At 41.4% G+C, this 27284-nt stretch overlaps 3 protein-coding genes across 8 annotated transcripts in view; all 3 read left to right on the top strand.

Moving 5' to 3' along the window:
- Nucleotides 1-7922, top strand: part of alg2 (ALG2 alpha-1,3/1,6-mannosyltransferase) — a 98590-nt gene extending 90668 nt beyond the window's left edge. For all 4 annotated transcript variants that reach the window (XM_058084487.1, XM_058084488.1, XM_058084486.1 and 1 more), the window contains one exon: nt 7778-7922. The gene's annotated coding sequence lies outside the window, so the exon portion shown is untranslated. The remainder of the gene's footprint in view (nt 1-7777) is intronic.
- LOC131137023 (DOMON domain-containing protein FRRS1L) lies at nt 7069-11335 on the top strand. Its single transcript, XM_058084501.1, has 5 exons — nt 7069-7932; nt 8765-8849; nt 8920-9058; nt 10129-10375; nt 10450-11335. The coding sequence occupies exons 1-5, from the start codon at nt 7740-7742 to the stop codon at nt 10620-10622; spliced, it is 837 nt and encodes a 278-aa protein (XP_057940484.1). The 5' UTR covers nt 7069-7739; the 3' UTR covers nt 10623-11335.
- Nucleotides 11336-11528: 193 nt separating this feature from the next.
- tmem245 (transmembrane protein 245) lies at nt 11529-23491 on the top strand. 3 transcript variants are annotated; one of them, XM_058084467.1, is made up of 18 exons: nt 11529-12127; nt 13497-13614; nt 13828-13923; nt 14889-14996; nt 15104-15307; nt 15384-15553; nt 16515-16538; nt 17798-17902; nt 17988-18070; nt 18160-18250; nt 19105-19203; nt 19283-19414; nt 19531-19653; nt 19752-19897; nt 20878-20978; nt 21055-21229; nt 21367-21561; nt 21639-23491. In XM_058084467.1, exons 1-18 carry the CDS (start codon nt 11549-11551, stop codon nt 21685-21687), a joined length of 2598 nt encoding a protein of 865 aa, XP_057940450.1. In that variant the 5' UTR covers nt 11529-11548; the 3' UTR covers nt 21688-23491. The 3 variants fall into 3 exon arrangements, with proteins under 3 accessions (XP_057940450.1, XP_057940451.1, XP_057940452.1); XM_058084468.1 differs by lacking the exon at nt 16515-16538; XM_058084469.1 differs by lacking the exon at nt 21639-23491 and having other exon boundaries at nt 21055-21261; nt 21367-21506.
- The last annotated feature ends 3793 nt before the right edge of the window (nt 23492-27284 follow it).

Below are 27284 nucleotides of genomic sequence, written 5' to 3'. Positions count from 1 at the left end.
CCGCCCACTCCATCACCTGAATACACTCTTATGCCCCCTGGGGAAACATTTGTAGGGGGGGGGGGCTCTCTGACCTTCCCCGTCCTTTAAACACACCTGCACTTAAACCCCCCGTTTCCCTTCTCGCCGTATCCTGATGGAGAGAGTCATTTTGTGGCGATGGATGGCGCGTGTAAAGCAGCGCAAGGAAGCGGTTGTGATTGGCGCTAATGAGCTCACAGGGGACGCGGCGCGGAGAGGGAGCCGGCCAATGGCGGCGGCCGCTGGAATGCGACTCCCCGCCGAGCTGAGGCCCTCGCGTCTTGGGAGTTTGTTTGTGAGTGAGTCCCGGTGGTCATTATGCTGGCGTTCTGCTGAGCTGGTTAGCGCGGCAGGGCTTGGACAGCGGTACTTAAACACTCGGATGTTGAATTACATCACATGGAGGCAAGGTCACTTGGCTTTGGAGCATTAAATGCTCTACTAGGGCACGGGGCGGAGACACCGACGCACCGGGTATTCCACTGAGTCCATGCTATTTGCGTCTCCAGGAAATAAAATGTATAAATGCACAATACAATTAAGATTTTTTGGAGTAAGCATGCATAAAATATCAATTATAATATAATATTATATATTATAATATATAAATATTAAAGAAAAAAATATGTATCAGTCCTGATATGAGAAATAAAACAAAATAAAGTTTTGGTTTTTGTACAACTTTTGAAAAAAAAGTTATACTACGGGAACATAGTATCACCCCTGATTCTGTAACACCCCTCCATGTTACTTGATTCTGTAACACCCCTCCATGTTACATGATTCTGTAACGCCCCTCCGTGGTACCTGATTCTGTAACGCCCTTACATAGTACCTGATTCTGTAACGCCCCTCCATGTTACCTGATTCTGTAACGCCCTTAGATGGTACCTGATTCTGTAACGCCCTTACATAGTACCTGATTCTGTAACGCCCCTCCATGTTACCTGATTCTGTAACGCCCTTAGATGGTACCTGATTCTGTAACGCCCTTACACGTTACCTGATTCTGTAACGCCCTTACATGGTACCTAATTCTGTAACGCCCTTACATGGTACCTGATTCTGTAACGCCCTTACATGTTACCTGATTCTGTAACACCCCGACACGTTACCTGATTCTGTAACGCCCCTCCATGTTACCTGATTCTGTAACGCCCTTACATGGTACCTGATTCTGTAATGCCCTTACACGTTACCTGATTCTGTAACACCCTTACATGTTACCTGATTCTGTAACGCCCTTAGATGGTACCTGATTCTGTAACGCCCTTACACGTTACCTGATTCTGTAACGCCCTTACATGGTACCTGATTCTGTAACGCCCCGACATGTTACCTGATTCTGTAACGCCCTTACATGGTACCTGATTCTGTAATGCCCTTACACGTTACCTGATTCTGTAACACCCTTACATGGTACCTAATTCTGTAACGCCCTTACATGGTACCTGATTCTGTAACGCCCTTACATGTTACCTGATTCTGTAACACCCCGACATGTTACCTGATTCTGTAACGCCCTTACACGTTACCTGATTCTGTAACGCCCTTACATGTTACCTGATTCTGTAACGCCCCTACATGTTACCTGATGCTGTAACGCCCCTACATGTTACCTGATGCTGTAACGCCCCTGCATGTTACCTGATGCTGTAACGCCCCTACATGTTACCTGATGCTGTAACGCCCCTACATGTTACCTGATGCTGTAACGCCCCTACATGTTACCTGATGCTGTAACGCCCCTGCATGTTACCTGATGCTGTAACGCCCCTACATGTTCCAGCATCAAAAGTAGACAAAGATATGGCTTTCTTTGAGTGCCATTTGTTTTTCATTCCTGGGGGGCGAGGGGGGCCTGGATCGCAAATAGAGGGGATCTAGTGGATGTACACACAACAATATAAGACAATGTAACAGTATCAACAGTATTGATAACAGTATCAACAATAACATAGAAGAAAACGGACAATTATTGATCTCATCATGCTAGTATCGATCCCATCCATACGAATTCTATCCATACTTGGATCGATCTGTCCACCCTGAATGGATACTGAGTGAGCATTGCTGCTGTAGAGGAAGGTGTGTGTGTGTGTGTGTGTGTGTCTTATTACCATGCATCATGTGTCAGTGTTGTCCAGCCGGCTGAGCCTTGACACGGTGCTCCAGGGGGAGGGAGTTATAGATTACTGGCTGGAGCAGGCAAGGGGCCGAGGGAGCTGCCGGGGCCCAGACCTGAGCACTGTAGGCTGGGCACGGCTATCTGCTCATCATGCTGTCTCTGGAGGCTGCGGAGGCTTAACCTGGAGCAAGGCTCTGATTAACCAGACTAATGACGCCGCGGCCCCCAGCTCCCACTCCTCAACACTATAATCACTGCTTAAGGCCCCCGGCCAGTTGCCGTGTCTATATGTAGAGGGAGAGAAAGAGTCGTGTTCACGGAGAACGTTTTCTCATTACGATTTGGTAAGAAGGAGTTTGCATGTTCTCATGTCGGTTCGAACCATTGGGTCTTCAAACCCTAGCACCAAAGCGGTCCCTTCCACGTACTCCACCTAAAAAAACACAGCAGTACGTCACTACAAAGTGGGTGCGGTGCATTGGTCAAAGACCACCACGACGTAACCCCACAGACATCTGCATTCTGATACAAAAGACACAGCTAACATACATTACCCTCACGAGGGTCATGGGGGTTGCTGGAGCCTATCCCAGCTGTCTTTGAGACGAGAGGTAAACAATAGACAAACAACCATTCACACTCACATTCATACCTATGGACAATTTGGAGTCGCTAATTAACCTAGCATGTTTTTGGAATGCGGGGGGAAACCGGAGTACCCGGAGAAAACCCACAGAACTCCGCACAGAGATGGCCGAGGGTGGAATTGAACCCGGGGTCGCCTAGCTGTGTGGCCACATAAATAAAAATATATACATATTCCATTAATGGTACATATTTAAACATGCAATAAATGCCTTTTCTGGCAATCACGTCTGCTGCTCATCTCACTGAAAAAAATAGTGACACCTAGTGGTCAATGTAGAATACTACATTCACAATTACAATGCTTCTTTTGCCTTGTATTTGTATTTGTATTTAGTCGCTTTTATGCTTGAAAATTTAGGTCAAAAACAAATACAATCTGCTTAAATATGATTAAAAAAATAATAATAATAGGCGGGCGGCACGGCTAGTGGTTAGCGCACAGACCTCACAGCTGGGAGAGGGCACTGACACATCCTAAATGAAGCACTCGGGCTGGGTTTCGTGGGGGGGGGGGGGGCTCGCGGCTGCATCACAGGCCCACCTTGTGACTATTGGAGGGCGTTAGACAAGAGGAAATAGCTCCAAGTGGAGTCAATAAGTGATCTAGCGCCTGTCTGATGTTCAAAGACGAGGTTGGGGGGGTACGGGGTGGGGGGTGGGGGGGTCCAACGTCAGATTTACCAACGTAATGTGCCAGCACAAAGAGAAGGAACAAGAAACAAAGGTTCAGTTCTTCGTCCCCACAAGGCCGTGTATCTCTCAGACTACAAAGTATTGGACCCCACGTTGATTTATGATTTATGAGATCCATAAAAGTCCATTCAAAAAAAAAACAAACATGAATGGTGGCTCCAGAGAACATTTGGAATTTGACTCAAACGTACAAAAAAGTAAAAAGAAGTACTTGACAAATGTGTCCATACAAATCCAATTCAGGAGGCCTTTTACACAGCCGATAAAAAGCCCCCACCCTGGGAAAAATCGCTCTATTTCCCTGTAAAATACCCCCCCCCCCCCCATGTAATACCACGCTTTTTTTTCTCATGATTTCTCATGACTTGTTGCTCCTATCTTTCATCTCTGTAGCATTACTGCCTTAAAAAAATTGCACTTTTGGGGTGAATATTGTCCATCATCTGCAATCCTTATAGGAGACATGAACACATGGCTTTCTCTTTTCTGTGCTTTCTAAAGATATAAAAACAGGTAAAAAAAGATGAAGAAACACTTCACCGCACACTCGCTAGGTGTATGCTGCTAGCTAGCTCTTCATTAGCTCCTCAATAACTGCTCTATATGGATGTGCTTTAGTTGTTAAATCCACTATAGTTCTTTATTATTTCTCAGTAACTACTCTTCTCATTAGTTCCTCATTAGTTCTTCAATGGTTCCTCGGTAACTGCTCTAAATTTGTATGCCATGGTCATTAGTACCTCATCAGTTCCTCAGTAACTACTCTAAATGTATATGCCTTAGTCAAGAATTCTCCAATAACTACTCTAAATGTATTAGCATAAGTCATCAATTCCTAAATAACCACTCTGTTGCACATGTATGTGCAATAAGCCATTAATTCCACATTAGTTCCTTGGTAACTACTCTAAATGTATATGCCCAAGTCATTAATTCCACATTAGTCCTCAGTAACTACTCTAAATGTATATTCCTAAGTCATTAGTTCCCCAATAACTACTCTAAATGTATGTGCCTAAGTCAATAATTAGACATTATATCTTCAGTAACTACTCTAAATGTATATGCCTTAGTCAAGAATTCTCCAGTAACTACTCTAAATGTATTAGCATAAGTCATCAATTCCTAAATAACCACTCTATTGCACATGCATGTGCAATATGCCATCAATTCCACATTAGTTCCTTGGTAACTACTCTAAATGTATATGCCCAAGTCATTAATTCCACATTAGTCCTAAGTAACTACTCTAAATGTATATTCCTAAGTCATTAGTTCCCCAATAACTACTCTAAATGTATGTGCCTAAGTCAATAATTAGACATTATATCTTCAGTAACTACTCTAAATGTATATGCCTTAGTCAAGAATTCTCCAGTAACTACTCTAAATGTATTAGCATAAGTCATCAATTCCTAAATAACCACTCTATTGCACATGCATGTGCAATATGCCATCAATTCCACATTAGTTCCTCGGTAACTACTCTAAATGTATATGCCCAAGTCATTAATTCCACATTAGTCCTCAGTAACTACTCTAAATGTATATTCCCAAGTCATTAGTTCCCCAATAACTACTCTAAATGTATGTGCCTAAGTCAATAATTAGACATTATATCTTCAGTAACTACTCTAAATGTATATTCCTTAGTCATGAATTCCTCAATAACTACTCTAAATGTATGTGCATAAGTCATCAATTCCTCAATAACCACTCTATTCCACATGTATGTGCAATAAGCCATTAATTCCACATTAGTTACCTCGGTAACTACTCTAAATGTATATGCCCAAGTCATTAGTTCCCCAATAACTACTCTAAATGTATGTGCCTAAGTCAATAATTAGACATTATTTTTTCAGTAACTACTCTAAATGTATATTCCTTAGTCATTAGTTCCTGAATAAATCCAAGTTGATACAATCAAGTTATTTTTTCCATTGATAAAAATAATAAATTATATAATAATAAAATGAATTTATTTTTAAATTAATTTTAATTATATTATTACATAATAAAATGAAGTACTTTTTTACAATGTGTTGTTTTAATCTAATTTCCTAATGTTTAAATTCATAGTTTATCTCTCCCAATGATTATTTCTCATAAACTATTTTTTTGTCTCTTCCTTGTGAAATATTATTTTCACATAAGATTTTTTTTCCACATAAACATGACATTGACATTTTTATTACAATATTGCGATATATTTTTCCTTTTTCTCTGAATATTGCATGTTTTTCTTGTAAAAACCATGGCTTTTTTCCTCATAAATGTATTTTCTCCTTTAACGTCGCATCTTTCTTCGTCTTGTAAACTTTTTCCAGGAACAATCACAACTTTTTGACTTTTTTCCCCCTCGTAAAATCTATGTTATTTTCCATCATAAATCTTCTTTCTCATGTTACATTTTTTTTCTTGTAAAATTGTAGTTTTTTCTGAACTTATTCTGACTTCAGCACCTCCCCGCTGTTGGAGTATTTCAGGTGTTACGTTCCTAAGAAAGAGCATTACAGGTGAATTTGCAGGTGCTTCAACATGACGCACGTGTGCATGTTTGTCGTACGTGCGTGGTGTGTTTACGGTCAAGTTGACGAAGACTCCCGGGCACGTGCACTCAAAGCTTTTGTATGTGTGTGTGTGTGTGTGTGAGCGAATGGACCCGGCGGCCATTGTTCTGCTGTCACCGAGTCGTCTCTCAGGCCCAGGAGACACACCGCTGACATTTAGCAGGCCGGCCCACCCCATCACCACCAGCGCCCCCCCTCCCTCTCCTGCTGCTTCCATCAAACTCCTTGCTCACTCTCTTTTCCTGTCACTCCTTGGCCGTGTCCGTGGCATGATGTGCGAGGGAGTGTGTGTGTATGTGTTAATGAGCGGCCCTTTAAGGCTATTAAGATAAGATTGCTACGCCCAGAGTTCCTCATTATAAGCATCGCCCCTACACAGAATGTTAATTGGGTGGACGGTGTTTAAAGGGGTTGGGGGTGGGTGTTTTGGTGGTATATATGTGGAAATAGTAATAGAAAGAACAGGAACTGGCTCATTTGTGTCCGTGGAGTCGCGTGGCGGCAAGGTCAAAGGTCATGGGTCTTGTATATGTATGTATATATGTCCTAAGTAGACATGCGTGGTACGGTCAAACTAAACCAACAAAACAAAGCGACCCTGATTGTGTTGCATTCTTCCACAATGCGTGGCTTTAGCACCACCTGCAGGATGTTAATGGAACTGTATAAATATCTAAGCGAAGAGTCTACAATTCAGTGCATTCTATTAAGAGGCAGAAAAAAAGTGAGGTATTACATAAGTGTAAATGTCACGTGACAATCACAAATGTCGTGTCAATTTAACATTAATACATTTTAAAATATTACACCGTTTTTAAGGTTTTATTTTCAACACGACAATTAAAAGAACAAACAGGAAGCTCATATAATAACATGGATTTATACCGCCATCGTGTGGCAAAATGGTGAACAACAACCCCGACAGAATAAGTGGAAAGCAGTCAATTATTGCTCAGGTTTGCACACAATTAAAACTAATAATCAATAATAATAACATTACACATATTTTACAGGTGGAATTATGAAGAAATATTCAATGTGTGTTATGTATTATCTACTGTAAATATTATGAATTGTTGTTATTATTAACAACTTATTAAGTTAAAACTAACCATGCTAGCTTACATTTATTGTATCGTTGTCCATAGCCAAATATAGTTGTTGTGCTTGTAGTTCCCAGTGGTGTACAACATTATATTTATTATTATTATATTATCAATGATAATTCACATATTGTCCAATAACCGTTGACAAATCGATACACCGTGCTGTGTCTGATGACGTTTTTCCTCTTCATTGGCGGCCATGTTTGACAGGCAGATCATGGAGAAGACGGAGTGGACGAAACCATTCTATCTCGATTTGAAAAAAAAACACATCGTGATTAGCCATCTTCAGTGTGTATCATGACTGTGATTCCAAAGAGGATTTAGATTTCTGTGTGTAAATTAGACGGCCAGATTAGCTTTGGATTAGCGTGAATATCCCCGAATTAACACAGAGGCACCCCCATTTCCCCCCTGTAATGATCCTGCTAATAAACAGCCATCGAGGATGACGGAACGGTGAAGATGGGCACCTGCGAAGGGAATCGGAGAAAAATGAGGATTCACTTCGATTTATGACCAATTTTGTCCTCGACTTTCTTTTTGTTTTAAAAAAACAATAACGTGGTCATGATTTTTGTCCTGTGGACGCTGCTCATCCACGGTAGTGGATGGCGGGAGGTCTCCCCGAGCCCTACCGACGAGGGAGCACTGCGGGCCGGCCACGGAGATCACGGAGAGCCGGGCCACCAGGAGCACCATAAAGACTCTTACAGCACCTTCGCCTCTGAGTTCTTAGAGTCCAGATATCTGTCTGATGATGGTGAGTAGTACTCTCTTAAAGTACTAGATCAATGTTTTAGTAGTACAGTATATCCTGTGTAAGGGGGTCTTTCAGCACCCAGGCCAGCTCCCCCACCCCCCCAGGGTGCCTACCCCAGACCCCCTTCTCTGCATGGATGTGCATCAGGGGTGTCCAGTAATGGTACCCCTGTCTGTTTGTCACCAGGAACCTTAAAGGGGAACTGCACCTTTTTGGGTATTTTGCCCATCAGTCCCAATCCTTATGTGAAACATTTATTCATTCATTCATTTTCTACCGCTTTTTCCTCACGAGGGTCGCGGGGGTGCTGGAGCCTATCCCAGCTGTCTTCGGGCGTAAGGCGGGGTACACCCTAGACTGGTCGCCAGCCAATCACAGGGCACATATAGACAAACAACCATTCACACTCACATTCATACCTATGGACAATTTGGAGTCGCTAATTAACCTAGCATGTTTTTGGAACGTGGGAGGAAACCGGAGTACCCGGAGAAAACCCACGCATGCACGGGGAGAACATGCAAACTCCCCACAGAGATGGCCGAGGGTGGGATTGAACCCTGGTCTCCTAGCTGTGAGGTCTGTGCGCTAACCCCTAGACCACCGTGCCGCCCCCTTATGTGAAACATGAACACATATATATATTTATTATAGCACTATGAAGATCTACTAAAATATTGATGTCATTTTTTTGTTGGGGTGCTCAAATTTATGCACCTGTCTACTTTTGTTGAAATAATTATTGCTTAACAAAATTGTTTTTGTTAATTTTAGTAGAGCAGTACAGAACAGGACGTTGTGATCTCATCAATAGTTTTTCATATTTTTACAGGTTATCCATTCCCCACCGCCCCGCCAGTGGACCCGTTTGCCAAAATCAAAGTTAGTGACTGTGGCGTAACCAAAGGATGCATCAGGTAAGAGCAAAGCAGCAAGTGTCACATGACCATTCTTCTGTTGCACAGACGTGTGTGTGTGTGTGTTCAGGTATGGAAAGCCTGGCTGCGACGCTGAGACGTGTGACTACTTCCTGAGTTACCGTCGCATCGGGACTGATGTGGAATTTGAGATGAGCGCCGATACTGACGGCTGGGTGGCTGTCGGGTTCTCCTCTGACAAGAAAATGGTGAGGCGCTGATCTGAGGTCAGCTCTCTTGGGAAAAAGACGATAGAGGAGCGCCTACGCCGCTAACATTTCACCAATGTCGTATCTTCTCAAGTAACTACTCTGTAGAGTAGTCAGTGTACAGCTTGTACAGGCAAAGTGGTGGCGGAAATATTCGTCATTAAGTGAAAAACACGCTAACTTGGGCGTGTGCTAGCCATGGAACCCGTTTGTGTTGTCAACTCGTCTGCCTGCCCATCATCCACAATCCTTATATGAGACATGAACACACATCTTTCTCCTTTCTGTGCGTTCTAAAGATATAAAAACAGATAAAAAGAGACACTTAGTTTGCCTTTTCAGCCTTTTGAAAAACACTGCAAGAAGCTCCAATAGTGTCCGTTTGCGTATGATGTGACATGCGTACAACCAAGCTACAGTGACAATTATTATCATTACGCTGATTGAACTACATTACTGGCCAGCTAGCGACTAGCTAGCGACGAGCTTCATCACCGATTCGCCTGCAGCGCATCAACGTCGAGCTCACAACGCCTCAGACCACTACAAAAGTTAACGCTAGCTGTAAGCCGTTTGTTTCTGCGTTGCTATGTGAAATCAATGCACCGAGGCATGCTAATACTTAGCATGGCCAAAATACTATAAGTATACTGTAAGTACTACACGGTCACAGCATCTATATAAAAAACATTTGGAAATGTTTTCATAGACGCCGATAATAGACACTGCTAGGCGTATCCCATTATGTGCTATCTCTTTTTATCTGTTTTTATATCTTTAGAATGTACATAAAAGTGTGTTTATGTCTCACATTAGGATTGTGGATGATGGGCAAAATTTCCCCTCATTCCCGATCCTTATGTGAAATATGAACGCATATTTCTTTCTCTTTACGGTGTGCTGTAATAAGAGAAAATAAATTAGAATAAGCTAGCAAACAATGCACATCATTGGGATTTATTTTGGGTATAAAGCACTAAAAAATATGGGATCACTTCACAGGAAATTAAGCTAATTTTGCAGGGGACGGATGGTTTGCGAGGTTTAATGCTCCTTGCTAATTTCCACAGGGCGGCGACGACGTCATGGGCTGCGTCCATGACGATAATGGCCGCGTACGCATCCACCACTTCTACAACGTGGGCCAGTGGGCAAAGGAGATCAAGAGGAACCCCGCCAGAGACGAGGAGGGCATCTTCGAGAACAACCGCGTCACCTGCCGCTTCAAGCGCCCTCTGTACGTCCCCCGAGAGGAAACGCTCGTGGACCTCCACCTGTCGTGGTACTACCTGTTTGCGTGGGGGCCTGCCATACAAGGTCAGCGTTCAGCCGTGAGGGTTCTTGTTGCCTTTTTGGTCGCCCGTGACATCATCATCTCATTTCTCCCGCAGGCTCCATCACCCGACACGACATCGACAGTCCGCCAGTGAGCGAGCGTATGATCAGTATTTACAAATACGAGGACATCTTCATGCCTTCCACTGCCTACCAGACCTTCAACTCCCCGCTCTGCTTACTCCTCATAGTAGCCCTCACCTTCTACTTGCTGATGGGAACACCGTGACGCACAAAACAACAAGAGGAGGAGAAGATGTAGCAGCAATAAAAAGAAATTGCCATTTAGTTTTTCTCGAAAAACACCGTATCAGATACTTGAAACTAAATATATCACAACTATAGTACATTTTAGGGTTGCCAGATGCTGACTTCACATTAAAAAAAGGCCAGTTATTATGAAGCTTTATTCAAAAAAAGCAAAAAAGTAAATAAAATCACCGCATGCGCTCGGAAATCCCCACTGAGAAGCAAAAAAGAGAGCAGATGGCCAATGTTCACTGGCTCGTGATGAACTTGACCCAGGACAAAAAAAATGAACCAGTCACAGCCGGAATCCTTTTTCATCACTCATTTTCTCCGATTCGCCATATTTTTTTTTAATGAATATCAATGTGTATTTACTTTGCAAAAGACCTCAATTTATGGCACGTCATACATTCTACACATTGCCAGACATGGGGGTTATTACTTTTTGAGAGAGGCTGCTATAGCTGAAATAATAACTGCAATAACTCACATTAATACAGTATACATGATGCCTACATAATACTATTAGAATATTACAATAAAAATGTTATGATAGTCTGTAATGTGTCCTGTTCATCACTCCGTGCACATAGTGAATTGTTTGTCATCAGTTGCTATGCAGGCTTTACTTGCTGTTATTAGAGTTTAAAAATACTGTAAAAAATATGTAAGTTAATAATTAATACAGAAAATATATGTGCCCAAACTATTTAGATACATACTTTATTAATTAATACAATAATTAATGAATTATAGTAAATGTGTATGTTTTTTTTTAATGGTTAAAATGATTAAAATGAGTGGATAAGGGAACGGGTGTGGTTACGACTACATTTCCCATGATGCACGTCGTCGAGGCAACGACACAGTTTTTCTTTCTCACGCGGCAAAAGAGGTTAGGGAAACATGGCGGACGAGGAGGACTCGTCGCCGGACCCTGCCGCTGGCACGGGTCGGCATCACTCCGTCTCCTTCTCCGAGAGCGTCCAGCCGGCCGTTGGAATGGTTAGCCAGCTTCTAACCCAGCCGTCGTCGCTGAAGTTCGACAAAAACATCAAACAGGCCTTCTACAACACCGGGGCGATGATTTTTGTGGCTATCTGCTGCGGGGCGGCGGTGCTGGTCTACTTCATCCTGGAAGCCTTCCTCCGGCCGCTGCTCTGGGCCGTGCTGTGCGGTACCTTCCTCCACCCTTTCAAGCACTCCCTGGCCGGGCTTGGGCGATCCTGGCTCAGCGGTCTACAGGACACGGGGACGCCCATCGTGGTTGGGACTCTGCTGGTGCCGGTGTGGTGTGTCAACTACGTGGTGGACGCAACGGGCAGGCAGGTGGTGGAGAAGCTCACCCTGTTGCTGGTCATCGGAGCCGGGGCGCCGCTGCTTTACCTCCTCTACCTGTCATGGAGCTTTATCGGGATGCAGGTGTTACTGGGCTACCTCTGTGGCATCATCGCCGCCGTGCTGGACTGTTTCCACGCAGTGTGGGTGAGTTGACACTGACAATGTATATAGTATATATTATATATAGAATAAATACTATATTTATATACTAGATAGTAAACAGCAGTATGTTTTACAGTGGTGTATAACTCCATTTTTATGCAGTGTAATACTTCCATCCCTTCACAAACAACCATTTATTCATGTGCTTTCAAGTCAAGCTAACATGCTAAAGTTAGCTAACAAGCTAAAGTGAGAAACTTCCTCTAAATTACTTTTTTGAGCACTGCATTGGTGCAACAATGTCAACAATGACAACTACCAAAATAAAGTTTTTTTTAAACTACACCACACCATAGACTGAGCAGCCAAACTTAATGAAAAGTAAATAAAGTAAGGCAAATAATAGTCAAATACATGAAGGTTTTGCATGTGTTGATCTACATGTCAAGAAATACCTTTTTAAATACTACTTTAAGCAATAAAAACATTATTTTTATCAACAAAAATAGCACAGCAGTGAATAAAGTAGCTCCTTAAATGGGACCTGTTATGCCTTTTCTACTATTCTGACCTATAAATGTATTTAGAATGTAGTATTCTCATGTTACATGATGCCAAAAGTTCAGATAACAAGGTTTGCACATTTGGAAGTGAGCCTTAAAAAAGTTTGGGACGGCTCAAAACGCTCCATTTCAAAAGGCGTGGTAAAACAGCCCCTTTGTGATGTCACAGAGGGGTGGACTTCCTTATATATAAACTCTGCTGTTTACTTACTAGCAATGGCTCTTACAAGAAAGCATTTGTTTACAATTCCTAAAGACGCCACCTTCAGGCACAAGCGGTTGGAGTTCCTGATTCCCTATCAGCAAAATAAATGCATTTTAATTTGTATTAATCTGCATTTTACACTGGACTGTTTTGTGAACATGGGCCAGTATGGAAGAACTAGAACACTTTCTGTGCTGGTTATTGTGTGTAGCTGCTCTATAGGAGTCCACAACACAATACAATGGACAAAAATGATCCCCTTTAATAAAAAAAAAGGTAGACAAACACAGCTTTTTGGTTTGTCATAAGAGACATGCATTTTGTCATGTTTTTAAACCGTATTTAAAGTATTCATGGTGGTATATATAAAATATATATTTGTATATGAATGTAAATATACAAATATATGAATGTATGAGCGTAATGGATGCCAGCCAGTGTGGTTGCGGGTTCTGCAGCTGTCAGACTCTATAATAAAAACTGCTCTAAAAAAAATCCTGTACAGTAACCGTGCAATAAACCGTGCAATAATATCTTGGATAATATGTTTTTAGAATAATCGGGAGTATATAAAGTAAGTTAAGCAGGCAAATTTATGGCAAATTTCAGTCATTGTTTTTTTATTTTTTATTTTTATTATCAGGTGTGCACAGTGGTTGTGGGCTATTTGTTGGCAGTGGGCTTTAAGTGGAGTCCTAGCACTGAAGGCTACTTGAGAACTGCTGCTCTGCCTGTGTGGACCACCCTGCTCTTCTACATTGGTGAGATTCTAAAAGAACACATGCAGAATAAATGCAGTGTAACATGAGAAAACCCCCCCTCCCTTCTTATTTTTAGCACATGTGGGGGGAATTCTGCTATGAAGTTTTGACCTTTTGAGGGGTTGAATTGTTAAAAAGGGCACCCTGCAATACAAGATACATTATTGTTAAATATTTTTTCAGATGAATTAATAGTATTTGATGTCTGTGTAGTGTCTCTGACGGGTTCGTGGAAGGTTCCACTGTTTGTGCTGGTGCTTGTGCTGCTCGTTGTGGGCTCCCAACAGAAACCACCCGTCCCTGGCAGAGGTAAGACTTGGTTAAGTAATACAGTTACAATACCCTCGGTTATCACGGTTTGTTGGTTCGTTGGCAGGCCTCACAGCTAGGAGACTTGAGTTCAATTCCACCCTCGGCCATCTCAGTGTGGAGTTTGCATGTTCCAAAAAAACATGCTGGGTTAATTGGCGACTCCAAATTGTCCATAGGTATGAATGTGAGTGTGAATGGTTGTTTGTCTAGATGTGCCCTGTGATTGGCTGGCTACCACCAGTCCAGGGTGTACCCCGCCTCTCGCCCGAAGACAGCTGGGATAGGCTCCAGCACCCATACCCCCCGCGACCCTCGTAGAAAATGTGACACTTTTGGATTAATAATGTTTATTATTGAGTTTACTACTGGGAAAAAATATATTTTTTTTTCATTTATTTTTATTTTTTCTGAATTTGTTTTCATATATATATATTTATTTAAAAATATGTATTTTTTCATATATATTTTTTATTTTTCTGAAATTTTTTTCATATATATATATATATACTTAAAAATATGTATTTTTTCATATAGATATTTTTATTTTGTCTGATTTTTTTTCACATATATATATTTAATTAAAAATATGTATTTTTCATATATATTTTTTTATTTTTTCTGATTTTTTTCATATATATATTTAATTAAAAAATATGTATTTTTTCATATCTATATTTTTATTTTTCTGATTTTTTTCATATATATATATATTTCATAAATATTTTCATATATAATTTTTTTCGCAGTGGGAAAAGCAATAATAAGCATTATTAATACAAAAGTGTCACATTATCACAATAATACACATTCATTCATTCATTTTCTACCCCTTATCCTCATGATACATATATGTGTGTATATATATATATATATATATATATATATATATATATATATATATATATACACGGCTGTCGGTATGAGTGTTTTGAGTAGTTCTCTTTCTGTTTACCAACACTTAGGAGAGCTGTCAGGACAGGTGTTGTCATTTGCTGCTAGCACGTTTTACATGGCCGTTTCCAGTGGTAAACTTCAGCCAAAATCGCAGTCCGGCAAAGTATCTGCAACAGGTGAGAAATTTGTACATGTACAACTTGTACATGTATTACCTTATACTTAAAGCAAATAGTGAAGAAGCAGAACTTATTCCGTTTCTTGTGTGTGTTCCACCCCTAAGATGGTGAAGATTCAGTAGACCACATCCCAACCACCCCCGGATACCCTCAGACCTCTCGCCCAGTACCGACCGGCCTCTTCCAGAAAGAGAAGCCCTCCGAGAAGGCCAGCGACATCTACTTCATCCTGCTGGTCTGGGCCATAGTCCTGGTCCAGGTATGGCTCAACCTCTGGATCCTCCAGCTCCTTCCCATCCCCGTGGCCGGTAACATAAACATACATGACATGACATGACGCCGTCTGTCCAAGATGTCCTCCTCACAGCTGTGTTGATGTTTCAGTGTGGGTGATGAAGAAGCTGGTGGTCCATTTTGGACTGAAGAGCTTTGCGGCGCGGACGCTGTCCTCATGGTGGGCGGTGCTGGAACGGTTCGGTCGGGAAAGAGAGGAGGCCCTGCTGCCGGGTCCTATTAAAGGCGTGGCTCAGTTCTTACTGCGTATCGACACGAAGGTAACGTTTGTTCATTGTTGGTCTTATATTCAATATGGCTGGAGCCCCAAGATATAAGACTTATGTACATGGGACACTGATGGCGCTTTGTCGAGGTTTATTGTGAGGGCTTTAGCATCAAAATAGGTATTTCCTGTGACGCCTGTTGCTAGCTCGCTCATATAAACTCGTTTTCTCGAAATATGTGTTCATGTTTCAGGATTTTAATGATGGGCAAAAAAAAAGCGCAGTTGCCCTTTAAGAAAAAAAAATAATGTATATTTTGTTTACCGTTTTGTGATATTGAAGGTGGTTATTGCTTTGAAAATGTACGACACAAGCAATGATTAATTGGGGTATGGCGTCTATTAGTGAGGAGTATATACTGTAATCATGGTGTCTATTAGTGAGTAGTATATACTACTGTAATCATGGCGTCTATTAGTGAGTAGTATATACTACTGTAATCATGGCGTCTATTAGTGAGGAGTATATACTGTAATCATGGCGTCTATTAGTGAGGAGTATATACTGTAATCAGGGCGTCTATTAGTGAGTAGTATATACTACTGTAATCATGGCGTCTATTAGTGAGGAGTATATACTGTAATCAGGGCGTCTATTAGTGAGTAGTATATACTACTGTAATCATGGCGTCTATTAGTGAAGAGGAGTACAATACTGTAATCATGGCGTCTATTAGTGAGTAGTATATACTACTGTAATCATGGCGTCTATTAGTGAAGAGGAGTACAATACTGTAATCATGGCGTCTATTAGTGAGTAGTATATACTACTGTAATCATGGCGTCTATTAGTGAGGAGTATATAAGGATAGTACCCCACCTCACCTGTAGAGACCCCCTGGCTTGCCCACACTGTCCTTTTCTTGTTGTTTTGTTGCACGGGGTTGGGAGGAGGAGGGGGTGCAAACCTTTCCAATAATAATCTTCCCAATGTCTCTTTGTGTCTTCCATCCAAGCTGTGGCATTGGCTTAACAAGCAGGTAATGATGCAGTGATGAGAGAGACTGCTAGCTAAGTGTGTGTCACATGATCAACAATGGAGAAGCAGTGAGTGAGTGAGTGACAGAGAGAGAGAGAGAGAGAGAGAGAGAAGGCACACGCTTGGACTGGCTTTAACCAATCCATCACGTCTACATGTTGTTTTATCCTTTTGACTTAGATGAGACTTTTTTTTTCCTTGTAGTTCCCATTGCTCCTTAATTGTCTTTGCTGTGATGGTTTGGCTTGGCTGTGTGTGACTTGCATACACCCCCATTCATCAGTTAGCAGGGGGCTGACACATAATGGTAATGGTAATGGTTTTATTTCAGATTACAATTGAATGCATCACATAATCAGTTCCCAGTTCCACGTGTCCAAAAGGAGTAGGAAGAAGCAAAGCTTATTAAATCCTACCCCTCCATCTGGTACTTTTACAATCAGTAACTGTTACATTTGTTCACTTCCTGCTTTCCTAATATTTTTTTTAATAAAAAATGTAAAATGTAATGTAAAAATTTTTTTTTTACATTTTTTTAAAGTGGGGACATTTTTGGCATTCAAATTGTATGAAAGGCACACAAAAGTGAAGGGTTCTTTTTTTCGCCCCCCTTACCTTTTGAGTGCTTCCTTATTTGAGTTGCTTTGGAGAGGAAATGTGTAATAATAACCATAGAACCAGAAATGGCGCTTCTTGTGACCGAGCAGTAGCACGGCCATGACAACGGTGCATATTTCCCCAACATGGCTGCTCAGTACAACAATACAACATTTATTTTATTTACTTTATTACATTTAGTTTATTTGTTTTTATTTTTATATATACCTTTTGTTATGTTGTGTTGTTTTATTGCTTCACTGTAGGTGAATGTATACGTGTTATGCTTCCTTTGTAGCACTTTGAGATTTCTGTAATGTAAAGTGCAATATAAATAAAAGTTATTATTATTATTATTATTATTATAGTTCTGGTATTTCCTAAGAGAAAAATAGTTTTGTGAGGCTGCACAAGCAAAACACACCAAAAAAAATGTAAACAACTTCACTTTGTTTTTTGCATGTCCCCACAATGCCGAAGCACAAGGATGTGTGTGTGTGTTATTGCTTTAGCTCCTTAGCTTCTTTAGCTCCAGGTTTTTAAGTCCAGGGTTTTTTTTTTTTAGGTGCAAGCAGCTTTTCCATCTGAAATGGACTTTGCTCTATCCCTTTGTGTTTTCAAGCCTCTCCCCGCCTCTCCCCTTCTTCTGTGTGCCTTGTGCAGATGGTGGTGTGGTTGGAGCGCTCCCTGGATAAAATCATCAGCATCTTCATCATCATCATCCTGGTGACGGGGACCCTCCTGGCGGCGCTGCTGCTCACCGCCATGGTACGTCTTGTCTTCCTTTTTTTTTTTTTTTTTCCCCTTCCATCCCTGCTTCTTGGGTGACGTCGCCTCGCTCGCCCGCTCCCAGGTTCATCACGAGAGCGTTCACATCATCGAGGTCACCAGTAATCTCATCAACGAGACCGTCTCCAACCATCCGGAATGGGCAAAGTAGGCCGGGGCCGTCTTGTTGTTTCTCGTCACCTCTGAAAAATCTGTGAGCGACGTGCTGTAAGAATCATCATCCTCATCTTCTCCAGCTTGCTTCCAGAAGCTCGTGTGGTCCAGAAGGCCTTGAATTCCGCCGCCACAAACGTCTATCAGCACGGCCGAGAGTGGATAACGCAAAAAGTTGGTATATTTTTTTGAGTAATTGTGTGAGTGTGTGATGCAATCGTCCCTCGTTTATAACGGTTAATTGATTCCACACCCAAGTCCCGTAAATTAATTTCCGCAATATAGAATTTAATGTTAATAAAAGGAATATTTTCATAGTTAAAACATAGAAAACCAGTATATGACTTTCTAAGTACATTTTTAACATTATTAGAGCCCTGCAGACATGAAATAGCACCCCTATAGTCACCTTCACAGAATGCAAACGCATGCACAGCTCTTATCCTGCAGGGACTGGACACGGCTGCTAGCTAGGAAGCTAACTCAAATTAATTTCTTCTAAACTGATGCAGTCGTCCCTCGTTTGTAACGGTTAATTGATTCCACACCCAAGACCCATAAATTAATTTCCGCAATATAGAATTTAATGTTAATAAAAGGAATATTTTCATAGTTAAAACATAGAAAACCTGACTTTTATGACTTTCTAAGTACGTTTTTAACATTATTAGAGCCCTGCAGACATGAAATAGCACCCCTATAGTCAGCTTCACAGTATGCAAATGCATACACAACTCTTATCCTGCAGGGATAGGAAGCTAACTCAAATTAATTTCTTCTAAACTTAAGACAAAAATTTACCACTTCCACATGTGATGGGAGGAGAACTTTTTTTTGACCTTTTATTTATTATTTATGTTGCTGATTATTTAATATTATTTTTATAGATTTTTTTTCAGTGAAGCATAGCACGGATGCTAGCCCTCTAGTGTCAACCGTTTAGGTTCATACTTTGTCATCCCTGTACTGCTCACATCCGGCCACTAGGGGGCGGACTTCTACGGATAACCGCTTTTCTTCTTATGCAGCTTCACAAGATGCTAGGAGACAAGGCTAACCACACGGCGATGATTGAGAAGCAAGTGTTGGAACTTTGGGACAGACTCTACCACTCCTGGTTTGTCAAGGTAGCAATGGGGGGCGGGGGGGCGGTTCTTCTGTGTCTCAGTTCAGATGTTCACCTTATTGGGGTCTATTTCTGCGTAGAACGTGACCCACTCTGGTCGCCCTCGTAGTCAGAAGATGAACATCCACAGACAAAACAGCTGGTTGGGGGACATCCTGGACTGGAAGGACGTTGCCTCTTTTCTGCAGGAGAACATTGAGACACTCTGGTCTGTAAGTGAGGGTTTTTATTTTGTTTTTTTTATACACAATGCTCCTTTCTGCCTGCCAAGTCATCAAGTTGAAGGACCTGGACTGGTAGTTTTAACGTCAATGATCTTGTCCCTCAGATCTTGGAGTCTCTTTGGGTGGTGATGAGCAGAAACCTTGGCCTCCTCATCTCCACGACGACCACACTCCTCACTGTGTTGTTTCACAGCGGCACTGCTGTGCTCAATTTCGCCCTCAGCCTGGTGAGTAGACCAGAAGACCCCCCTCCCCCCACACTGAACCCCCCCCCCCCCCCCCCCCGGTGAACCAGGTCTCAGTGATGTGCTGTTTTTCGGTGCAGGTGATCTTCTTGACCACCCTCTTCTACCTGCTGAGCTCCAGTGGAGAATCCTACAAACCTGTCAAGTGGGTCATCAGCCTGACCCCCCTATCGCAGCCGGGACCCTCGTCCAACATCATCGGACAGTCCGTGGAGGAGGCCATCAGGTAGTACGAGATGTTTCTTCTTATCATGCGTGACCGCATTTTTATCATCATCATTCACTAAGAATATGCATCGCATTTGACTTATTGACTTCATGTTATTATTCAGCAACATACACTCACTAGGAAAGCATACCTACTACTATATATGTATGTGTACGTACGTATGTGTACGTACGTATGTGTATGTGTGTACGTATGTATGTGTACCTACGTATGTATGTGTACCTATGTATGTATGTGTACCTACGTATGTATGTGTACCTACGTATGTATGTGTACCTACGTATGTGTATGTACGTATGTATGTGTACGTATGTACGTACGTATGTGTACGTGTGTACGTACGTATGTGTACGTGTGTACGTACGTACGTGTACGTATGTATGTATGTGTACGTACGTACGTATACGTATGTATGTACGTACGTGTATGTATGTATGTGTACGTACATATACGTACATACGTACGTATACGTACGTATACGTACGTATGTAGTATACGTACGTATACGTACGTATGTATACGTATGTATGTATACGTACGTATGTAGTATACGTACGTATGTAGTATACGTACGTATGTAGTATACGTACGTATGTAGTATATGTACGTATGTAGTATATGTACGTATACGTACGTATGTAGTATACGTACGTATGTAGTATATGTACGTATACGTACGTATGTAGTATATGTACGTATACGTACGTATGTAGTATATGTACGTATACGTACGTATGTAGTATATGTACGTATACGTACGTATGTAGTATATGTACGTATACGTACGTATGTAGTATATGTACGTATACGTACGTATGTAGTATATGTACGTATACGTACGTATACATACGTACGTATGTATGTGTATATACGTATATACATACTGAAGAAATCACCATTATTATGAAAGGCTTTATTTGAAAGAATATGTTTACAACAAATAATGAAATAATGATATGTTTGTGTGTATCTGCTAGAGGCGTGTTCGATGCCTCTCTCAAGATGGCGTGCTTCTACTTCCTGTACACGTGGCTCACACACACCATCTTTGGCATCAACGTTGTCTTCATTCCTTCAGGTGAGCGTCTCTCTCTCTCTCGCTGTCCCGCTCTCGTCATTCCTCTCCTCACTCTCTCTCTCATCTTCCAAAAAAGCTCTGGCCGCCATCTTGGGGGCGGTGCCCTTTCTGGGGACGTACTGGGCGGCCGTGCCGGCCATGTGTGACCTTTGGTTGGCTCAGGGCGAAGGCGTGAAGGCCGTGCTGCTCCTCGTCTGCCACCTGCTGCCCACCTACTTTGTTGACACCGCCATCTACTCCGACATCTCCGGGTGAGCGGCTCAAACACTGGACACTTCATTAGGTACACTTTGCGTAACATCTCACGGCGAGCGTTAGTATTTGTCAAGACTCGTATGAGCTCTCATAAAGTGGACTATTGTAACGGGGACGGCGTGTGTCTGTTCAGGGGGGGTCACCCTTACCTGACAGGCTTGGCGGTGGCGGGCGGAGCCTACTACCTGGGCCTGGAGGGCGCCATCATGGGGCCCATCCTCCTGTGCATCCTGGTGGTGGCGGCCAACATCTACAGCGCCATGCTGATGAGCCCCAGCTCTGCGGCGCCGACGCCGGTGCAGACCGGCTGGCCTCAGCAAGGAATCAGGTTCGAATCCTGCCCGCCGATCAACGTTGCACTAAATGTTCCACTCTCCACAGTTTATCTTTTTTTTTTTTTTTAAGGCCCTTCCCTGACTCCACCCCTTCTGTCCTGAAGAAGAGCAGCGACTGAGAACGACGCAGGTAGAACATCATCTGACCCCAAAAACACCCCTCCCTGGGCCCGGGCGTCCAGCAGCAAGATGGCACCCGAGGAAGGCGGCGGCTGCGCGGCCGTTTACCCACAATGCTCAGCTGCACGGACGCCCTGAGCAATACGCTGCCTGCTGCTGTCAATCAAGACGTGATTTGACAACACTGCTTTTACACATACGGTATTTCCACACACACACACACACACACACACGCACACAACCTTCCATGGGAAATGAATGGGAATAAACTGGAAATCTACTTTTTTCATCGCAGATTTTGAGGATAAAGTCGTACATTTATGAGAAAAAATAAAATAATGTTACCTTTGCCCAAGGCCCGCCTTAAGTCCCGCCTTTTTTCATAGCTGTCTCTGCGCATGCCTGTTACAACGGGAAAAAAAACAATACTTGAGAACAAAGCTGGAAATTATGGACAAATAAGTCGTATATTTACAAGAAAAAAATAAGAAAATTTCAACGTTTTCCTCGTGGATTTATTACTTTATTTTTGTAGTATTACCATTTTTTATTGTAAATATAAGACTTTTTTTTAAATGAAAATGATATATTATTATACTTTTTTTTCCCAAATCATTAATTTATGACAATTTTATTCTAGTAAATTTATGACATTCTTGTAATATTAAGGCGTTTTTTTTTTCCTCAAATGTTTGAAATTTTTCTCATAAATTCACGACTTTGTTGTGGTAATATCATGACTTTTTCTCGTGAATTTAATACTTTAAATTTCTGACTTTTTGTAAATTGACGACATAATTAACGACTTTGTTCTTGTGAATTTCTTGAGAATTTGTGGCAATAATTACTTTTTTCTCGTAAATTGATGACTTTATTGTGGTAATGTTACTTTTTTTTCTCATAAATGTAATACTTTATTCTTGTAAATTTTATTTAAAATTTTTATTTAAAAAAAAAATACATTTCCAACTTCAATTTACGACTTTAAATGCACGGATTATAATGTAAACGTATGATTTATGACAAATCGACGACTTTTCTGTTTGTACATTTACAACTTCTTTCTTGAAAAAGTTCCGTCATTCCTCGTAAATGTATGACTTTATTCTCATACTGTACTGTGTACAGTACTATGTACTACACTGTGCTAACGTTACAACGCTAGTAATTATAGCACGATAACAGCTAGCATGATTGGAACTCAGACTTTGGATTTTGTCGATTTCCAGTTTAAATTCTCTTCATTTTCACTTCCTCCCATGGAATGTTTCCAACTTCCTGGAAGTTTCCAACTCATTAAATGTGCTAAGTTTGCACAATTTCCTTCGCCACCGCACTTTCATTGTTTTTCTCTCCTAAATCAAGAACCTAAGACCCCCCCCCAAAAATTAATATAAGACATTAAATATGAATATCACCTTTCATTACAGTTTACATTTTTTGATCATGTTAGTGTTAGCTTGGATGCTAATGCCAGCCAAAGACAAGACATATTTGACTAAATGGAGCACTCTTGTACCAAATGTTAAAAAGACTAATGAAGTGTTTTGTTTACTTGTTTGACTCCACCAGCACTTTGTTCACAGCTCAAAGCTTTCATGAAAAAGGTTCTGTTTGTCTGTCAGTAATGATTGTAGTACAAAGTACAAGAAAACGGAAGGGGTCGGTAGTGTTGTTTGGTTTGTGGTTTGGACAGACAACATTAGTGTTTAGCATCGGGTTTCTTGTTTTGCTATGCTGCTGTTATTTCTAAATGGCTGCACTGAGAATTAAACACCACCTTTTTAACACATTTGTCTCATTCTTGTCCATCCAGCCCATTTTCACCTTCATTGGTAGCGAACCTCTATTCAACATTTGACAGTTAAGGACAGTACAGAATTTTACGTACACGTATGTATGTACGTACGTACACGTATGTACGTACATATGTATGTACGTACATACGTATGTACGTACACGTACGTACGTACATACGTATGTACGTACACGTACGTACGTACATACGTATGTACGTACACGTACGTACGTACGTACGTACGTGTACGTACACATAGGGGTTAGTATGTACACGTACATACACACGTATGTACGTATGTACATACACACACGTACATACATGTGTGTGTACATACATACGTGTGTGTGTGTGTACATACACACACATGTATGTATGTACGTACACACACATGTATGTATGTACATACGTACATACACACACACACATGTATGTACGTATGTATGTACGTACGTACACACACACGTATGTATGTACACACACACGTATGTATGTACGTACACACACACGTATGTATGTACACGTAAATACATACGTGTGTGTGTACGTACATAGACACAAAGACAGGGTATGTCGTTTTTTTCATTTTTTTCAACTTGCTTCTCATGCACTTTTCTGGTCAAAAAGACAGGGGGAACCTCACACACACTCAACAGGGGCCCCAGAAGCACCCAAAAATGGCATAAAATGCCAAAATTTTCGGATGTTGATTTTTGAAAAAAACGTAAGGGGTTAGTATGTCGTTTTTTTCATTTTTTTCAACTTGCTTCTAATGAACTTTTCTGGTCAAAAAGACAGGGGGAACCTCACACACACTCAACAGGGGCCCCAGAAGCACCCAAAAATGGCATAAAATGCCAAAATTTTCAGGCGTCGATTTTTGAAAAAAACCTAAGGGGTTAGTATGTCGTTTTTTTCATTTTTTTCAACTTGCTTCTAATGCACTTTTCTGGTCAAAAAGACAGGGGGAACCTCACACACACACAACAGGGGCCCCAGAAGCACCCAGAAATGGCATAAAATGCCAAAAATTTCCGGCGTCGATTTTTGAAAAAAACGTAAGGGGTTAGTATGTCGTTTTTTTCATTTTTTTCAACTTGCTTCTAATGCACTTTTCTGGTCAAAAAGACAGGGGGAACCTCACACACACTCAACAGGGGCCCCAGAAGCACCCAAAAATGGCATAAAATGCCAAAAATTTCGGGCGTCGATTTTTGAAAAAAACGTAAGGGGTTAGTATGTCGTTTTTTTCATTTTTTTCAACTTGCTTATAATGCACTTTTCTGGTAAAAAAGACAGGGGGAACCTCACACACACTCAACAGGGGCCCCAGAAGCACCCAGAAATGGCATAAAATGCCAAAAATTTCCGGCGTCGATTTTTGAAAAAAACGTAAGGGGTTAGTATGTCGTTTTTTTCATTTTTTTCAACTTGCTTCTAATGCACTTTTCTGGTCAAAAAGACAGGGGGAACCTCACACACTCAACAGGGGCCCCAGAAGCACCCAAAAATGGCATAAAATGCTAAAATTTTCGGGCGTCGATTTTTGAAAAAAACGTAAGGGGTTAGTATGTCGTTTTTTTCATTTTTTTCAACATGCTTCTAATGCACTTTTCTGGTCAAAAAGACAGGGGGAACCTCACACACACTCAACAGGGGCCCCAGAAGCACCCAAAAATGGCATAAAATGCCAAAAATTTTGGGCGTCGATTTTTGAAAAAAACGTAAGGGGTTAGTATGTCGTTTTTTTCATTTTTTTCAACTTGCTTCTAATGCACTTTTCTGGTCAAAAAGACAGGGGGAACCTCACACACACTCAACAGGGGCCCCAGAAGCACCCAAAAATGGCATAAAATGCCAAAATTTTCGGGCGTCGATTTTTGAAAAAAACGTAAGGGGTTAGTATGTCGTTTTTTTCATTTTTTTCAACTTGCTTCTAATGCACTTTTCTGGTCAAAAAGACAGGGGGAACCTCACACACACTCAACAGGGGCCCCAGAAGCACCCAAAAATGGCATAAAATGCCAAAATTTTCGGGCGTCGATTTTTGAAAAAAACGTAAGGGGTTAGTATGTCGTTTTTTTAATTTTTTTCAACTTGCTTCTAATGCACTTTTCTGGTCAAAAAGACAGGGGGAACCTCACACACACTCAACAGGGGCCCCAGAAGCACCCAGAAATGGCATAAAATGCCAAAAATTTCGGGCGTCGATTTTTGAAAAAAACGTAAGGGGTTAGTATGTCGTTTTTTTCATTTTTTTCAACTTGCTTCTAATGCACTTTTCTGGTGAAAAAGACAGGGGGAACCTCACACACACTCAACAGGGGCCCCAGAAGCACCCAAAAATGGCATAAAATGCCAAAATTTTCGGGCGTCGATTTTTGAAAAAAACGTAAGGGGTTAGTATGTCGTTTTTTTCCTTTTTTTAAACTTGCTTATAATGCACTTTTCTGGTAAAAAAGACAGGGGGAACCTCACACACACTCAACAGGGGCCCCAGAAGCACCCAGAAATGGCATAAAATGCCAAAAATTTCCGGCGTCGATTTTTGAAAAAAACGTAAGGGGTTAGTATGTCGTTTTTTTCATTTTTTTCAACTTGCTTCTAATGCACTTTTCTGGTCAAAAAGACAGGGGGAACCTCACACACTCAACAGGGGCCCCAGAAGCACCCAAAAATGGCATAAAATGCCAAAAATTTTGGGCGTCGATTTTTGAAAAAAACGTAAGGGGTTAGTATGTCGTTTTTTTCATTTTTTTCAACTTGCTTCTAATGCACTTTTCTGGTCAAAAAGACAGGGGGAACCTCACACACACTCAACAGGGGCCCCAGAAGCACCCAGAAATGGCATAAAATGCCAAAATTTTCGGGCGTCGATTTTTGAAAAAAACGTAAGGGGTTAGTATGTCGTTTTTTTCATTTTTTTCAACTTGCTTCTAATGCACTTTTCTGGTGAAAAAGACAGGGGGAACCTCACACACACTCAACAGGGGCCCCAGAAGCACCCAAAAATGGCATAAAATGCCAAAATTTTCGGGCGTCGATTTTTGAAAAAAACCTAAGGGGTTAGTATGTCGTTTTTTTCATTTTTTTCAACTTGCTTATAATGCACTTTTCTGGTCAAAAAGACAGGGGGAACCTCACACACACTCAACAGGGGCCCCAGAAGCACCCAGAAATGGCATAAAATGCCAAAAATTTCGGGCGTCGATTTTTGAAAAAAACGTAAGGGGTTAGTATGTCGTTTTTTTCATTTTTTTCAACTTGCTTATAATGCACTTTTCTGGTAAAAAAGACAGGGGGAACCTCACACACACTCAACAGGGGCCCCAGAAGCACCCAGAAATGGCATAAAATGCCAAAATTTTCGGGCGTCGATTTTTGAAAAAAACGTAAGGGGTTAGTATGTCGTTTTTTTAATTTTTTTCAACTTGCTTCTAATGCACTTTTCTGGTCAAAAAGACAGGGGGAACCTCACACACACTCAACAGGGGCCCCAGAAGCACCCAGAAATGGCATAAAATGCCAAAAATTTCGGGCGTCGATTTTTGAAAAAAACGTAAGGGGTTAGTATGTCGTTTTTTTCATTTTTTTCAACTTGCTTCTAATGCACTTTTCTGGTCAAAAAGACAGGGGGAACCTCACACACACTCAACAGGGGCCCCAGAAGCACCCAGAAATGGCATAAAATGCCAAAAATTTCGGGCGTGGATTTTTGAAAAAAACGTAAGGGGTTAGTATGTCGTTTTTTTCATTTTTTTCAACTTGCTTCTAATGCACTTTTCTGGTGAAAAAGAC

Source organism: Doryrhamphus excisus, chromosome 10, assembly GCF_030265055.1.
Source record: "Doryrhamphus excisus isolate RoL2022-K1 chromosome 10, RoL_Dexc_1.0, whole genome shotgun sequence".
NCBI classification, from domain to species: Eukaryota; Metazoa; Chordata; class Actinopteri; order Syngnathiformes; family Syngnathidae; genus Doryrhamphus; species Doryrhamphus excisus.
Note: the sequence above shows the minus strand (reverse complement) of the source record. Positions and strands in the feature narration are given on the sequence as shown.

Coding starts and splice junctions, on each gene's coding strand:
- LOC131137023 (XM_058084501.1), top strand. CDS start 7,740: ATGATTTTTGTCCTGTGGACGCTGCTCATCCACGGTAGTGGATGGCGG. Junction 7,933..8,764: donor CAGATATCTGTCTGATGATG/GTGAGTAGTACT, acceptor ATATTTTTACAG/GTTATCCATTCCCCACCGCC. Junction 9,059..10,128: donor TCTCCTCTGACAAGAAAATG/GTGAGGCGCTGA, acceptor TAATTTCCACAG/GGCGGCGACGACGTCATGGG.
- tmem245 (XM_058084467.1), top strand. CDS start 11,549: ATGGCGGACGAGGAGGACTCGTCGCCGGACCCTGCCGCTGGCACGGGT. Junction 12,128..13,496: donor ACTGTTTCCACGCAGTGTGG/GTGAGTTGACAC, acceptor TTTTATTATCAG/GTGTGCACAGTGGTTGTGGG. Junction 19,898..20,877: donor TCCGTGGAGGAGGCCATCAG/GTAGTACGAGAT, acceptor TGTATCTGCTAG/AGGCGTGTTCGATGCCTCTC.